Genomic DNA, 16,385 nt, shown 5'->3' with positions numbered 1-16,385 from the left:
GGGGGGAGAAAAGGGGGGGGGGGGGGAAGTAAAACTTGTGGGTTGAGATAAAGACAGTTTAATAGGACAGAAAGGAAGAAAATAATAATAATAATAGAATTGGAATATACAAAACAAGTGATGCACAATGCTCACCACGTGCTGATCGATGCCCGGTTAGCTCCTGAACGGTGATCCACCCTCTCCCCGGCCAACTCCTCCCAGTTTATATACTGGGCATGACATCACATGGTATGGAATACCCCTTTGGCCAGTTTGGGCCAGCTGCCCTGGCTGTGTCCCCACTCAACCTCTTGTGCCCCTCTAGCCTTCTTGCTGGCTGGGCATGGGAAGCTGAAAAATCCTTGACTTAGTATAGACACTACTCAGCAACAACTGAAAACATCAGTGTGTTATCAACATTCTTCTCATACTGAATCCAAAACATAACACTATACCAGGTGCTAGAAAGAAAATTAACTCTATCCCAGCCAAAACCAGGACAATGACTGATCTGCCCTCCTGAACTTTTCACAGGGCTTGATGAATACCAGGAACATACCTTTCTTTTCTTTTTTAATTACTCTTGAGGTGGCTGCCTTTGAGGCAGTGTTTAGTGCCAGCACTTGAGGTCTGGATGTTTTCAGGTAGAAATGATTTAAGACAAGAAGAGAAATGCTTGCTAATTACTGTTCAGTTCTCATCACCATGGTCTCTTCTCCTTTTATAGGTCTTCTTTTGTTAATCTGCATGCTGAAAGCAGGAGAGACATTGCTGGCTCACAGCTGGTCTGTAGCAAGTTGCCTGCTGGTTTGCAGCTATGCAGTGCTTCATTCACAATGGTGAGGCAGTGGATAGTCAGGGTCATGGGACCTGATGCTGAAGACTTAAGAGCATTTTTAGGTCTGTTTCTGGTCCTTCCTATATATGTCAGGTTAGGGTTGGAGCCTTCTGTGAGCAATTTAGATATACTAATCCTAGCAGAACATTGTCCATTTCCCAGGAGCTGCATTAATTTCTGCCTGGGGTGTGAGGGGAATCGGGTCATGGGAGGTCTCCAGGGCTGGTGTGGGTGCATGGGGTGTGTTGGGCAGCTGGGAGCAGGGTTGCCTCCCTTCTGGTCTGGCATGAGCTGTTCACTTGGTTCAGGCACTTTTTTACATCTTGACTCATGACCTAACTGGCAGGGGTGCTGGCTGTATATCTGTGAGAACTTCCTTTGCTTCCTGTAGACCCCAGTGTTTGTCCTGTAGCTAAGGAATCTGTTGTTTTTTTCCAAAATACGTTAATAAAAATTTTTTTGCAAAGAACACAAGTAGTTTTTCACTCCTTGTTAGCTCACTCTGCTGGAGATGGCTGCATCCCTCCCCAGCACAGTCATCAGAGCAGATGCAGCATCAGAATGCTCCTTCTATACCACAGAGCATAATCAAGCATCCTAGCTCAAACTGATGATGGAAATAATTGGAGTAAGTAGCTGCCTTTGCTCTTCAGTGGGTTAGAAAGTAATTGCCCAAGTGGTGTGCATTAACATTCAGGTGTTGGTTGATGCTGAGTGTATGGCATGTCATCTTCAGCCAGGGCAGGGCATCTGTCCATTTCAGGCCTGGAGGCACAGGTGTCCAGCTGGATCGCTGCTTGTCCACATCCTTCCCTATGCCCAAGCATGGGAAAACATGCTTTCAAATTTAATGTTGCCTTTTCCATCAGCTGGATAATAATAGAGGTAAATCTTACAATTGCTCCTTTTCTGTTGTCCCTGTTTCTTTGCTGCATACAGCCTCTCCCTATTTTTAACCTGCTGCATTCGAGATTTGTTTTCCTGAGCCCTCATGACCTCAGTGATATTTTGACTTCGGGGTATTTAAGAAGCAGCATTGTAGGCATCTTGCATAGTCAGGCGTGACTATTGTTGTTGCCAGCCGAATAGTACTTATTTTTTTGGCTGCTTCTTACATTCTCACCTTTCAGTAGCTAAGAGATGAGCCCCTTCAGGCTGTATCCATTCTCTTGTCTATTTACAGCTGTTCACAGCAACCGTGTTTATTAACAAGTTCTTGGAAGTGGAATCCTCTAGAATAGAAATCGTGACACTGCAGTGTGTCTAGAGAAAGATTTGGTACAAATGCCTTGGCCTGTCAGTGCATTGAGATGGCGTAATTGTAATCTTTGGTAGTCCTGTAGTTCTCCTGATGCTCCCACCCTCCAGGAGCATAGGCATACGTTAGCAGAAATGTAGCTATTTTTATCACTTTATATGGGTCCACAAAAAGGATTTGTTTGTTTGTTTTTGCATTGACTGTTCAGAGTGAGTTTGCTGAGACAAAGATAAATCAAACTGGATGTTTTAATGTCCCTTTAGTCTTGCATCCCTGCAAGCGCTGAATATGACAGAAGGTGGAATAATGAACTCAGTGCTCAATTAAGGGCAGTATACCTCTCTAAAACTTGCTGTGGTTAGTTGCATACTTGAAGCTTTATGTTTGAAGCCTCTGGTAATTTGGAATTGTTTACAAAGTACTTTTTTCTTGTTACCTGTAGTTTTCAGAAACAGACCATTTTAGAGAGCCAGGAATGGTGGGGACTGCATTCTGCTGGCACATAAATGCGATTGATTGACCATCACCTGCAATTTGTCCGCTACAGATCTGTGGAGGGTGATCATCTAAAAGACGGTTTAGCACAGAATTACTCTGAAATGTCTGTAGTACCTTGAATTAGGAAATATACTGGAAGCTGCAAACCAGTTTTTCTTCAGTCCTCTTTGATTCAAACCTGAATAATTAGCTTTTCTCACTTTATATAGTGGTTGATTGTTTAAGGATCTGTTCGCCTTTTTACTCTGTTTCATGGTATCCCCTAGAGACCTCCCGTCTTGCCCAGTTTTGTCAATTGTCCATTAAAGCCTTTTGACCCCCATGTGACTGAATGGGAGATGACCTGAAACTGTTATGGTTGCTTCCCTCTGCTCTTTCAACTCAGGTGCAGTGGACAGGTTTTGCCTTGTTTTTGTTGAGCCATACGGTTGGGTTTCTGTAATACCAGTTTTATTTCTCCTTAGAAATCCTCTCTTGTGGTCTTAGAAAAAGCTCCAAACAGTATTTCCTCAAATGTGTCTTTTTAAAGAACCCAAACTGTCCATTCCTTTAAAGCTGGCTCATTCAAATGCCTCTTGTGTCAAAAAAACTTATTCCTTTCCCCACTTCCACTGTATCAGCTACTACATCAGCAAGCTCTGTTCCTCTGCAATTTTTTTTTTCCTCCATAAGTGAGTTTTCCTATAAATCTTTTTACATTCATTACAGGGCAACTAGGATCATCTAGGGAGATCCTGTAAGCATTTAAAGATCTAGTTGGCTGTAGTAGGATGATGCTGGAAAACAACATTGGGCTTCAAAGCTCTTATAGACGCCTGAGACTGTACTCATGGTGCTCACAGGAGAGAATATGGGAGCAGAGACCAAAATCCAGGTTTACTGCTCCCTGTGGTAGCTGTTCTGGTTCCCCTCTGAGCTTCTGCCCTGGTGCCGTGCCTTGACAGGAGCGGGTATTTGGCCCACATTAATTAGCCTTGCCTCTTAGGAAGTAGAAGGTGGGGCTATAGACACCTTATTAGGGATGTTGAAGAGGCCACTGAAGATAGTTGCAATTTGGTCAGCCAGGTGGGGCAACATTGGGAATTATACTCCAAAGAAGCTATTTCAGGAGAAGAAACCATCTGATGACTACAGTCATCCAGGTTGTAGGACTCTGGCAGGACTGTATGCTGTCAGCATTACAACTGGATGTTCTTCCTTGTGCTTGGTCCTTCACTTTATGGGTTTTCTGAAACTTCCTTTTTTTGACATGTCCACTAGGCAATTTCTTTCCCCCCTGCAACTTTTTTCTGACTGACAGCCTAAGTAGTTATAGGAGTCTTTTGTACTAAACCTTTCGTACCAAGACAGCGAGATGTTACAGCGCATCTGTCTGCCTTCTCTTGATTTGCTTCTGAAGGTTGTGACCTATCAAAACACAAATATTAGCAATGAGGCTTCAGAGGCTTGTGGGCTGATGCTGGATCCTGGCAGTGGGGACCAGGGAGCCCTGGGATGTGCAGCCTTTGCGTGGTGCAGTGGATGCTCTTCAAATGCAGCCAGCTCCAACACCGCTGCTTGCCTCTCCTGGCTGTGTGAGCACGAGTATCCAGGCTTCAGCTACCTGTTGCTTAAGTGTTTGGACATTTAGGGGGCAGAGAAAAGGCCATCACGCCATCCAGCTTTTACCACTGGCAGCTTTTGTTCTGCTTCAGCATAATTCTCCTTACTTGTACTTCTTAACTGTTGCTTTTTCTTTACTTGCATGTAAACACGTGCTTGGATATTTCTTGTGAAACTTGGACTCAACACTGAAGTAACTTGTCCTGTGTAGGGATACGAATGTTTGTGAATGAGGAAAAACTCAAAACTTCCAGGAAACATAAAAAACTTTATCCGAGTGATCAGCTAAGCAATTTTTGAGTAATATTCAGACTATTGGTTACTTGATATTTCAGATTGTGCTTTATAGTTGGTGAATTTTTAAAAAGTTGCACTATTTTTGAAACCTAATTCTGGTCTTCATGGGTCTGTATGGGCCTTGGTGTCTCCATCAGGATCCTTCCTGGAAAACCTGAGTTATGTTGGTGTTCTCCAAGATCTTGGAGCTCATAAGGTAGATGATGGCTGTTAAAAAGATGGACAGCTGTGTCTAAAACCAACATACAGTGTGCTTATCAGCAAAAGGGTGTCTCGGTGGTAGATATCATCTTAACTGTTCTGGTTTTATATCTTTAGATATACTTAATTTATATGGGTCAGTCTAAGCTTGTTATTGAGTAAACCTAACTCGGTGGTAGATCTGCTCTATCAATAACAAACTCTAAGCAACAGGACTCAAGGCACTCTGTCTTTGAGTGCTGTGGTTCTTAAAAGGAGTGTATGGAGGCACTGCTAGCATCATCTGTGGCACTTGTCAGCCTGCACCCAGCACACAGAGTGGAAGGTAATGGTGTGGCTGAGGACTGATGGAGTGGGAATCGGGGATAAGTGGGTGCCTGCGAAGGAAAACCTGTTCCTTTGCTGCAGGGTAGGGGAGAGGGAACTTGAGCCCTGAGGCTGAAGAAGTTTGTCTGGACCCTGATAGTGGAACCATCACTTGGCTGAGGAGGAGTTTGGCCCAGTTGGCTGGGTCTGTGAACTCCCCTCTTTGGGGATGCATGTTGTGGAGCACGCTTCCTCAGCTACGAAGCGGGACAACTGCTTGCCAGACTCCTTGAATAAAAATTGCAATAGCACCTTATGTTTTTGAAGGTCATCTAAGATGGGCCTTGTTTTTTGCTAGTAAATAACTGCGGGTGAATTCACAACTGGTGACAAATTGGGTGAAACTTAGGTAATTATTAAAAATGTATTCCTGGATTGGAAGAAATAGAAAAAAATTCTGGCCTCTGAGTTTCCAAACATGAAATACTGTACAACACAGGGGAGAGGCACCCCTGGTTTACAGTATCAAACGGTTTGATTTGTGTGGGCGTTGGGATTAATGTTTGTGCGTAATATTTTAAAGTGGTATCAGCGTAACATTAAGATCAGTTGTAGCTGGGGACAGTAAACAGGAGGCATAGTTCCTCCAGGGACCTGAAGGGCTGCTTGTACCTGGTACTGGGCATTTCTCTTAGTACTGTGATCCTGAAGCATCGCAAACCAATTTAAAGAAAATCTCTGAGTGTATTCTTCTTTTTTAGGCTTAAACCATCTGTCCTTTGATCCTGCCAGCAACAACAAATCTCTGCAGTTTGGCAGCACTGCTGGCCCACAGGTATCGGAAAGCCCAGTCGAGAATGGAAGCGATCCAGGCAAGAAGAGGAAGAAAGCAAATGTCACTCCAGGTGAGCCGAGTAGCAGCTTGGTGGCTGGCGATAGAGAAGGCATCCACTTAAGTGTATACTGAAAACAGCTGCTATACTAAGATGTTAATGCAGAAGGTGGACAGATGGAAATGAAGTTGTGGTCTGGTACTGCTTTGCAGCCAGACCAGTGTTCATGGTTCCATGCCTGCATGGCCTTGGGCGAGTGCTCGTTGCTGTTTCTGTGCAAAACAAAAGCAACTTTTGTATTACTGGTTGTTTTTTGGGTTTTTTTTTTATAAGCACTGTGGAATCTCTATATCTGTCCCAATAGATTTATCCTTTTTTTCTAATTGGACAATATCTCAATATTCAAATCATGACCATAATAAAAAGCGTAATAAGGCAGATCAGCCTGAATGACTGGAGACATTAATGTTTAAGATAATTTAATAAAAGCAAATTGTTAAATGGACCATAATAACTTATGATGTTATAACATCAGATCTAGGAGTCTTACTGAAGCTGTTATCTAAGAAATTTTCCTTGTATTTCTCACAGAGTGATTGGAGAAAAAAAAGAGAATAATGTATTTGCAGATTATATTGTGGTTGAAAACTGCAATCCCACCAGTGTGACCGGGGAAATGTGGCATCTGCTTGTGCCATGAAGATGAGGTGTTACATACATCATGTAAATAGCGTCTGTGGGACTTAGTTGTGTAACGTTTCTGTAGAGAGATGCCAGGTGCAGGAGGGGAAGGACTAGGCTGGACTGGAGGCAGAGGTGCCATTTTGCAGCAGAAGGCCATCTCGCTGTGGGAAGGTGATGTGCAAAGCATACAGTTGCAGAAAAAGAAGTTGAAATGTAATTGTGTAGAGAGAAAGTCCAACTTTTGTTTCCCTGAAAAGTCCTTTAAAGGAAATTTGAGGAAAAATCTGGAACTTTACAGGTAATAGTCCAGCACAGTTTAGGGATGGTTTTGAGATGCTGATAGTGAGAGCACAGGAGAGTTCCACTGGGAGTGTGGAGCTTAGCCTCTTGACCGAGGGCTTATCCTGTCCTTCTAATGTGTCTCCTTCTCCCTCCCTGTCCTTCCCCTTCTCATTTGTGTTGGAGCAAACTCTCTCCTTTATAATCCCTTGAGAAAATACTCTTTTTTACAGCTGCTCTCTTTTTTTCTCTCTAGATTATCTCTGATAAGCCCTTTTTGGTTACAAATGTCTGCTGTGTTCACCCTTCTACATCCTCATTTCTTGATTCAACTAATCAACTAAGGTGAATTTCCCTAAGATATCTGCTTGCAGCCAAAGCAGGACTCCTTTTCCTTTTCTGAGATCCTGTTGTCTCTGTGATGCAGTCAGCAAGAAGATAGCGCTCTCATCTCTGTAGAGATTTTGTCCAACTGTGGAACAAGACGTAACTGTGACTTCAGTTTTGCAATGTGTAATGTAATGTGCTACAAAGTTGGGATCTCCCTGTTCTGTACCAAGAGCTATTGAACATCAGGGGTCCCTCAGAGGCGTGACAGCCCGAGTGTTTCTTTTTGGGTAATTAGAGATTTGTACAAGTATGAAAGGAGTAAATGTTAGTGTTCTTATGCTGAGGTAAAATGGATGTTCTTGTGCATGTTTTTCCCACTTAAAAAGCAGTGGGTGAGCATGTTGTCATAATAAAATGCAAGTTAGTGTGATCTGTTGAGTTCACAATAGTGTTACTGCCTCTAATTGGTGAACAAATACTGTAATTGAGTACCCATTTCCTTCACTCACAGGCTGTGACGTGCTGTAGAGCCTGCCTGTCATGTTGCCATCTAACTATATTGCAACACATTGCTACAAACCTAGAATAGTCAGTCTTATTCCAAAACCCATGCTTGAAATTAGGTTTCATCATTGACAGCTAGAGAGCTGAATTTTCCTTTTTTGGGGGTGGAGTATATTGTTCTATTGATGCTGCTTTAATTCATATTCAACTTGACTAAGTCTGCTGACTATTGAGCATCAGGTCTGAGCTATTTCAAAGGATGTCCTGTTTTCCCCTAATCAATAATATCTGTTAGATAAGGAAAAAATAGAGGCGTGCAGGTGGTATTTTGTACATATGTTAACTCCACTGTAGGCATTTGGCTAGTGCTTAGAGCTTGGCTAATGTAAAAAGCAAAATGGGTGATTTGTTTGTACTGCAAAGGGTGGTGGGACTGACAGTGACAGGAGGGAAAGACGAGGCCAAGGCTAGGTGTTCGACCCTGGCAATGCTTCGTTTAAGTTGAGCGTAGGAGATGAGGATTTTGGAGATGGCCCAAGTGATACATGGGTTGGGTGGTTACCAGAAGATGGGTGGCCATTGCAGAGGGAGACTTCTCACCAGGGGCACAGAGGTGGCATTTCAGGGAGGTGAACTGATCTCTTGTCCCCTCTCTGAAGCCAAGAGAGGAGTGGTTGAATGGGGTGGGAAATGGAAATTCTGAATCATTAAATCACAGGGTGAGATAAATGGTCAATAAATTTCCTCCGCTGGTGTGTTCTGGAGAGCTTTGGGAGTCTGTGCACTGGGTTGTATCCTGGGTTGTATAAGATGGGAGAATATCAACTCTGCTGAGTTTCAGGTTAAAGCTGGGAAGTTTTTCATATTGCTTCTGTCAGTAACACTGTTGATATTCTCCCCTCCCCAGTTGCTGAAGCCAGATTTTTTTCAAACAAGCATTCATTTTATGAAAGCTTCATCAGGGAGATGGCATGTGAGACTAATCTGACTGCAGATGGCCAGGTTTGGTGTTCCTGCTGTGATTTGGGCAATTATCTCAAGCTCTATCTTTTCTTCCCAGCAGAGAAATGCCCTGGGCACTGGGTTTGGTTGGTTTTTGTTTGTGGTTTGTTTTTTTTTTTTAATTATTATTATTTTTTATTTTTCCTCCTGTGCAGAGTTAACCTTGGGCTAAGCATTTTTTTTTCCTTTTTGAAATCAGATATTTTTGCATTTGGGCACCTCTCATTAAAACCTAGAGGTTCTAGTTAAAAAAAGAACAAGCATATATCTTGGTGGTACATGGAAGTAAGCAGCTAAAGGCGTGGTTGACCCAGCTAAATCGCAGAAGAAGGTTTGAATGCTTAATTAAGCCATATGTTGGTATAATGTTAATGGTTCTACCTGGATTACCAGATAACTTCGCTAGACCTTGAGTAAGTAACACTGGTACTGCTGCTGTCAGCAGTGTGACATTGTTCTTTGCTTCATTTCCCCTTTTAGCATGGAAGAGAAATGTCTTCAGATGGCAGTGGAAGTACTCTCTGCTGGAACAGACTGGCCATCTCTGTTATATTCAGTGCAATTATGACAATTTATACCTGCTGAATGTTTGTCCTTTATTCATAAATTTCTTGGGAGGAATCAAAGTGTATCCCTTACCTTTAATCAGTGTTCCTTTAAGGCCCCTTGGAGCTATTGATTGTAGTGGATAAACCGTAATTTAGATGCTCTTGGAAGGCAGTGTTTTCATAGACCTTGCTTCTATAAAATGTCTGCTCGAGAGGGACAGCACTGTTGGTTTTGTTTTTTGTGGGGGTTTTTTTTGTTTGTTTTTTTCCATTTGGCTCTTTCCTATGTGTTAGGTTCAAATCTGTTTTTGGATGCTGACACTGCAGAGCCTTGCTGGGCAACGTATGCCCTGCAGAAAAGTTAAGATATGCACTAAGCTGTTAATCACTTTTTTTCATCTCAGCAGATGGTGGCAGAAAACTAAGCCTCGACTCCATTCCGATGGGCTTGCCAATGTCAGACCCAACTGCCTGGGCCACTGCAATGAACAATCTAGGGATGGCTCCCATGGGGATGACAGGACAGCCCCTCCTGCCTGGTACGTGAACTTATCCAGACTGTGCCCACCTTTGCTTTCAAACATGTCTTTGGGAAGAACCTATTTCAGTTGAGGTAGATAAATGCCTACCACGAACAAAAAACATTAATAAGCTGTGTTTGAAATGCATTAATGTCTGCAAGTGATTTATTTAGAGACCACTGTTTTAAAACTGATTTCAGAGGAAATGAGAATACATGGGTTTTGATGCAAACAATAGCTATTGTGGGCTACCTCTAGATAGTCTGCAGTGGACCAGCAGGAGGAGGGTCCTGCACAGAGGTCAGGAAACCAGTGATATCAAGTAACACGTTATTCTAAGATGAACGGGAACTGTTTAAGAGAAAGGATAGGAGGGAGATGAAGAGGAAAGCAATAGGGCAGTAAAATGCATGTGGCAGAAATTAATGGAGGGTTCTGCTCCAGAAATTACCACCTTGTAGTCCAGAGTACAAGTGCGTGGGTCAGTCCAGGATTTGTTAAAGAGCTCCTGTGGGAACAGAGCTGTGCTGTACCTGGTTTCTCAGCAGTGCAGGATGCCTGTGCATCAAAATCCTGACATGAAATTACTGTTTCAGTGCTTTACTGCATTAAGCACTTGAGAAGGATGCTGTCTCCTGCCTGAATAATTGCCTACTCACCTGGGGAGGGGATATCTGTGTTGGCACCACTCTACAATCCTATTTCTGCTCTTGTGGCATAGAGCAGGTAGTTTGCTGTGCAGCTGATACTATATTTAACTAACAGCATCACTTAATTTGCCATAAGTTTTGCATGCAGTCTGTACTCTTCTGTCCCCTAGGCCTTGTTTCACTTTTGTCTTTGCTGTAGGGGTGGTGTTTTCATGTCATTCTCCTGCTCACATGCTTCTGTCAAGGAAAAATCAATAGAAGTCTGTTCTAGGAGAGCACACAAGTTTGAAGCCAGTCTCCCATTCCCTGTTGTAAGAACAGGGGAAGCTTTCTTTTTTTATCACAGTTTTCACCAAAAAGTACGTGCCAGGTCTGATGTTTTTGAACTCTTTTGAGTCCTTGAGGACTTTTTTCTTTTTTTTTTTTTCCCCTGTTAAAAATGGAGACTGGCTCTTCTGAATCTGCTTCTTAAGCCTCTCGGATGTTGTCCTGTAGCCATGGGCTCAGCTTCTTAACAGAAGCAGCAGATCTCTATGCAAGGTGGCAAGTTGTCTTGCACATTGCTCGTTGAGCAATAAACAGTGGGGCTCACCACAAATCCAAAGATCACTGTTTGCCCTTGCATATACACTTTCTACCTTTCATTATACTGTGATAGTTCATTACCCTGCCAGTTCTTTTGTTTCTGGTACTTGTATCCATTCACGTTTTTAAAAACCTGTAAGTCTTGCTTTGTCAGAGAAACACCCATCTTGGCTTTCTCCTCCCTTGGATTCCTCAAGCTCTGTCCTGCATTAAGGATTTTCTCTGATTGGTATCCATACCTATCGCTGTCAGCTAACCTTGAGGCAGTAACAAATTACCAGGACAAAGTGAGACTGCTTTCATTGGCATGAAGAATTATAAAATGTGAAGGGACTGAATTTAGAGCCTTGCAAAAGTTGTAGCAGGGGGTTCACTTGCCTGTCCTTGACACGTGGCAGGTAGCCCAGCATGACCCCTGGCACCTCTGGCTGTAGTGCTGGGAAGAACAGCCACCACCCTGCCAAGGATGGTGGGGAGGTGGCTGAAACACACCTTGTTTTGCCCCTTTTGCTGCCAGCACTGATGTCATACTCTCAATCTTGTGAGTTTACCTATATCAAGCTGTGCTGGGAAGACAAATGGGATCTTGGACTCTAACACGTGAATATTTTGAATGGTATCTGCATTTTCCAGACTAAGTCCTGCAATTTTTCTCCAGCTACCTTGCATCTTCAGTGAGTTTTGTCACTGAAGATCACAGCCATCCACAAGGTGACCTTCATCTCAAACTTCAATTTAGCAATATGTGAATTTAAACTGCAGAGGTCTGGGATGGTGTAGCCTCTCCCCACCCTCCCTTTCCTGGTCCAAGCCTGTAAGCCAAGCCCCAGCTCAAAGACCTTTGTGCCCTGAGGTAGCAGTTGTACAGGTATAGCCTTGATCATTCAGGCCAACCCTTGTTGTTCCTTACAGCCTGTTTCCTCTGGAAACGTGTATGCAGTGTGTTTCAGCATCAGCTAGCTGGCCATGGATAAGGATACAATCCACATGTATCCCTACATCCATATTTCACAGTTAGCGACAAGAAGATTTCTTGTGCCTTCCTCTGAAATGCCTGTTTCGTGGCAGAGGATTTGCCTCAGATCTGTGTTTTTACTGTGACTGTTCATGTGTGATGTAAAATGAACAGCAACACTTGCACCGAGTACAAGGAAATCCAAATTGGGCAAGCCAAACAACATACATAAACTTTGTAGGAATGTATCCCCAGGTAAAGTATTTCAAAATGCAAATGAAAACAAAATTCAGCTACCAAAATCAAACATCCAATCTGGACACTAAAAGTTGTCTTGCATCTGGATTACTGTAAGTAGTGGTTGTGAAGAGAGGAATACAAAAATGTTTGCCTGCCTTAAGGATATGAATAGCATCTGAAATGATGCCAGCCTAGGATCAAAGGAAAATGCTGCTTGTGCACCACTGAGTTCTGCCTATTTGTAACTTTTGTCTGTGCCCTGGAAAATTAATTTTATCCATCTACATCTCAAAACAGGCAGCCAGATTCAAAGGCTCTGTAGTGCTCGGGATTGCATATTCTGTGGTAGTGCCCTGTGGTTTTTTTGGGATTGTCTGTGTCTTCAGAGCTTCTGCTGCAAAGAGAGTAGTGGTGGTAGAGGGTAGAGAAGATGTCGTGCACTTGCAGGAGGGAGTTCCTCCTGAGATCTCACCCTGATAGTACCATCTGGCCTTGCTGGTACTGGTTGTCCTTACAGCTTAGCTGCTGACATTCTCAGACTCATGAGCCTTCTCCATAAGGCATCTAGGTGTACTGTTTCCATTTTGGCTGCCTACAGGTATTGCTTCCCCAGGGTTCGCAACTTCTGAACAGATAAAATACACCTCCTTTGACAGCTCTGTTTAGTTTTATTTGGTGTTGCAGGCAAATCTAAGAGCAAAATCAAAGTAAAATGCTACTTAGATATAGTCAGAGTGCTAGGTAAAGCCTAGAAACAACTTAAGCAGGGTAAGACATGCAGTAAGGTATTTCCTTAAATGCTTCTGTGTGTTTTACCCAGAATTATTCTGGCATGTTCTTAGCTGCTGAAATTGGTACACTTGTCTGGTTTGCAAGGTGATGCCCTTAGCCCTGGGTCACAAGCTGTCTGCACTGCTAAACTACTTAGTGACACTGGACTGGGTTAGGTTTTACACTGTTTCCATATGCCACCTCTATATGGATAATATAATACTTACTGGGGAAGGTTTTGACACTAGATGGGAGATGGTGTCTACAGAGTGGAGAAGGACATAGTTTATTTGAATAGAGAATATCTATTTGGCTGAGGCAGTCAACAACGAAACAGTTTTTAAGTTGGTTTAAGGGCACAAATCTAAAATTCTGGTGCATTGTGTTACAGTGTTCCCTCTCTATTGCTGTTTATTCAGCTAATTTTCACTGGCACATGTGGGGAGAGTACTCCATTTGCTGTCTGAATAAACAGTTACTGTATGAGTCCAAACCACTACCTGACTCCCTTATTCTCTCCCTCATTTAGATTTTGATCCTGCTCTTGGGATGATGACTGGAATCCCTCCGATCAACCCCATGATGCCAGGCTTGGGGATAGTCCCACCTCCCATCCCTCCGGACATGCCTGCTGTGAAGGAGATCATTCACTGCAAAAGCTGCACTCTCTTCCCACCTAATCCACGTAACTGTCTATGTTTTGTCCTGTTTCTGTCTATATAAGAATAACTCTGTGTGTGTATATATATATTAAAAAAAATGTATATATGAGAGAAGAACCATTACATTGCCTGGACATAGCAGCTCTGGGGTGAGCTCAGGCAGGTGATGGAGCAATAGGAGAAGCCTGTTCATGTCACTGAATGTTTACCATTTCCGTAAATAGCCTTTTCCATTGCTGGATTGATAAGGACTGGGGAAGAAAGCATTCCAGTCTCTGGATATTTGAACTCTAATTTTCATGGCGTGATTCTTGCATGTATTATCTAAGGTTTCAAAGACAGTGAGCTCTTGGAGGTAAGGGGATTGGATCAGCCAGCGTGGTCCGTACTGAGAGACGGGAGTGCTCTGGGTTTTGCAGAATGTGATGGAAGGAGAGCAGAGGCAGTTGGAAATAAGACAGAAGACTTTAAGAAACGGGCAGTCAGGGCTCATCAGGCTATAGCAAGAAACAAGGATCCCCTTCAAACTAGCTGACTGACCCTTTCTCCTCACTTTTATTGTAAAAAACAGAGTGGGGGCGGGGGAAACATCGTTACCTGTCAGTTGGCTGGGCTTGTGCAGGGAAAGATGAAGGAGATGAAATAGCCAACAAAATGTAGATGTGATGGAGATAAGTAGGAGATCTCATTTCTTGGCTTTGGAGGATATCTTTAGCCACTGCTGTTAGAACAGACAGACATCGGTTACTTACTTAGCATCCAGTCTGTTCCATTTCTTTGTTTTAGAGTTTGGAGTTTTTCTGGCTGAGGGACTTCTTGGTACTTGTATTAATTTCCATTAAAAGATTCTAGATTGTTTTGATTACTTTTTTTTTTGTCAAATCTTACTTTGCCCTCACTCTCTCTGCTTCAAACTTGTACATATCTATGGTAATCAACTCCTTTCCTGTTTCTTGCAGACTCTGTATGTGTATTTCTGAAGTCTGTTTTGGAGTGGTTACTGATCCAGTTAGGCTTGCAGGGCAAGGCTTTTTTTCTTTTTTCTTTCTTTCTTTGACATACAAGTTCCAGTTTATTTATTGGAAGCTTTGATTATATTCAAGTCCTTAGAATTTTTCAGACCAGTTCCTTTAATTTCTTAAAATTGCTGCTATGAAATAAAAGCCTCTTCAGTTACAAAACACGCAGTAAAAACATGGCTTTTTTAGCTTTTTATTTCAATTAAAGTGGATCAGCTTGTGGTTGCTCCATCAAGATTATTTGTTTTAGCACTAGCTGTTCTCTGACATCCTTAATAGTTATAAATTACTGCCCCGTGGATTTCAAGTGTCACTTCTTATTGGCTCAAGAACTACCTGATGAAATGTATTGACTTGTTATTTGCAATATCATTATCAATACATCTGTTCTTCAGCTTTTACCTGAGAAACTTGGTGTCATAGTCACAGAGTTCTTCACAGAATATTAATTATAGAATATCAATCATAGAATATAAATTTTTTAGAATATTAAAAAATATTTTAAAATTTCTAGTGTTATCCAGATCTTCTCCATAAGCACTCTGTGGTCCAAGTAATTTCTGATTTTATCCATGGTATTCTTTTTTTTTTTTTTTGCTATCTCACAACTGAACCACAAAGCTGTACCACTAATTTCAGTCCTTCCTGCACGTACCCTTGCTTCACTTCATTTGGAGCTGCCCATTTTTCTTCCAACAATTATTTTGTTCCATGTCTTACTTTAACAGGTTTAAGTACTCTCATTTAGGATTCTAAATGAAGCAAGTGCAGTTGTTTCTCCATTTTTCTCCTCTTGCACAGCTTGGCATTTTCTGAATTTCTCACCTTCCTAATCCTGGCCAGGCACAGTGCTGAACTTCTCTTGAGGTCAAGTCTGCCTTTGTGAAAAGACTGAGGTCAAGGTTGCCATGTAAAAACCATCTTAAATTTGGTCAGTTACTTTCAAAAAATGGTTGCTTCTTGTCTACAGGTTGCTTGTTCTTGGCAAGCTGCTAAAACCTCTGTTTTAGAGGGCAGTGCTTTGCCTTCTGACTCATTGCCCTGCTCCAGCTGGAGCCCTGGAGATGGTAGGCTGTCCAGGCGGAGACTGCTTAGGAATCTCTTACCATTGTTCGTTCTCTGAAGGGTGGCAAGAAAATCAGTATTAAATATTGCCTTTTCAAGGGCAACCCCCAAGGAAAGCAGCTGGGACTGGAAGGGTTCAGTCTCTCTCTCCTCTCAGAGCACTAATACATTTGGCCCACAGTGGCAACTACAGAAATAAACAGTGGTGGTTCATCAAGTGCCAGCCCTGATGGTAATACCTCCCGAGCGCTTGGTGAAACCTTGGCCTTATCCCATCGTCACAGTCCCATATGCCTCTGGGAGGGTGTTGGAACGACACTAGTTTTGTTCTGCCGTGTTCTGGTATGTGTGTGTTAGTGTGAAGACCTGTTTTATGACCTCTGTCTTTCCATCCTCAGAGTCTGGATAACAGGTGATGGCAGACCTCAGTGACTGTCTCAGGAAATTAGAGGAATATTTCCTTATTTTCCAGAGATCAAAAAGAAGGAAGCATAAATGCTAATGCTAGTTTTGCTGTTAAGGATTTTAACTGTGCAGCCCCTTTGGACAAGAAGCTTTATCCCTCAGCATCAGTTCAGCTTCTCATCCCTAGTTAATCATTCTTCATCCTTTTGACTCTTCAAGCATCCCATGTTGACACTCAACTGCTTGTCTTTTCTCCCCAGTGACATACTTGCATGGCAGAAATGATTTTGCCCATACCAAATTTGTCATTACTTTTGTCAGGATAATCCTGACAAATTTTACTGCCAGGA

General features: G+C 42.6%; 1 protein-coding gene across 3 annotated transcripts in view; it reads left to right on the top strand.

The window, feature by feature from the left end:
• The window catches only part of ENOX2 (ecto-NOX disulfide-thiol exchanger 2), a 54,811-nt gene that overhangs the window by 8,784 nt on the left and 29,642 nt on the right, over positions 1-16,385 (top strand). The window contains exons 2-5 of one of the 3 annotated variants that reach the window (XM_010569120.1): positions 5,744-5,887; positions 8,814-9,027; positions 9,570-9,701; positions 13,414-13,569. In XM_010569120.1, the coding sequence (XP_010567422.1) occupies positions 9,605-9,701; positions 13,414-13,569 (253 nt within the window). In that variant the 5' untranslated portion in view covers positions 5,744-5,887; positions 8,814-9,027; positions 9,570-9,604. Of the gene's footprint in view, positions 1-5,743; positions 5,888-8,813; positions 9,028-9,566; positions 9,702-13,413; positions 13,570-16,385 lie in introns of all 3 variants that reach the window. The other 2 variants (XM_010569119.1, XM_010569118.1) reach the window with 2 other exon arrangements.

Source organism: Haliaeetus leucocephalus, unplaced genomic scaffold, assembly GCF_000737465.1.
Source record: "Haliaeetus leucocephalus isolate CR32 unplaced genomic scaffold, Haliaeetus_leucocephalus-4.0 Scaffold262, whole genome shotgun sequence".
Taxonomy (NCBI): Eukaryota; Metazoa; Chordata; class Aves; order Accipitriformes; family Accipitridae; genus Haliaeetus; species Haliaeetus leucocephalus.
This window is presented reverse-complemented; position numbering and strand designations above follow the sequence as displayed.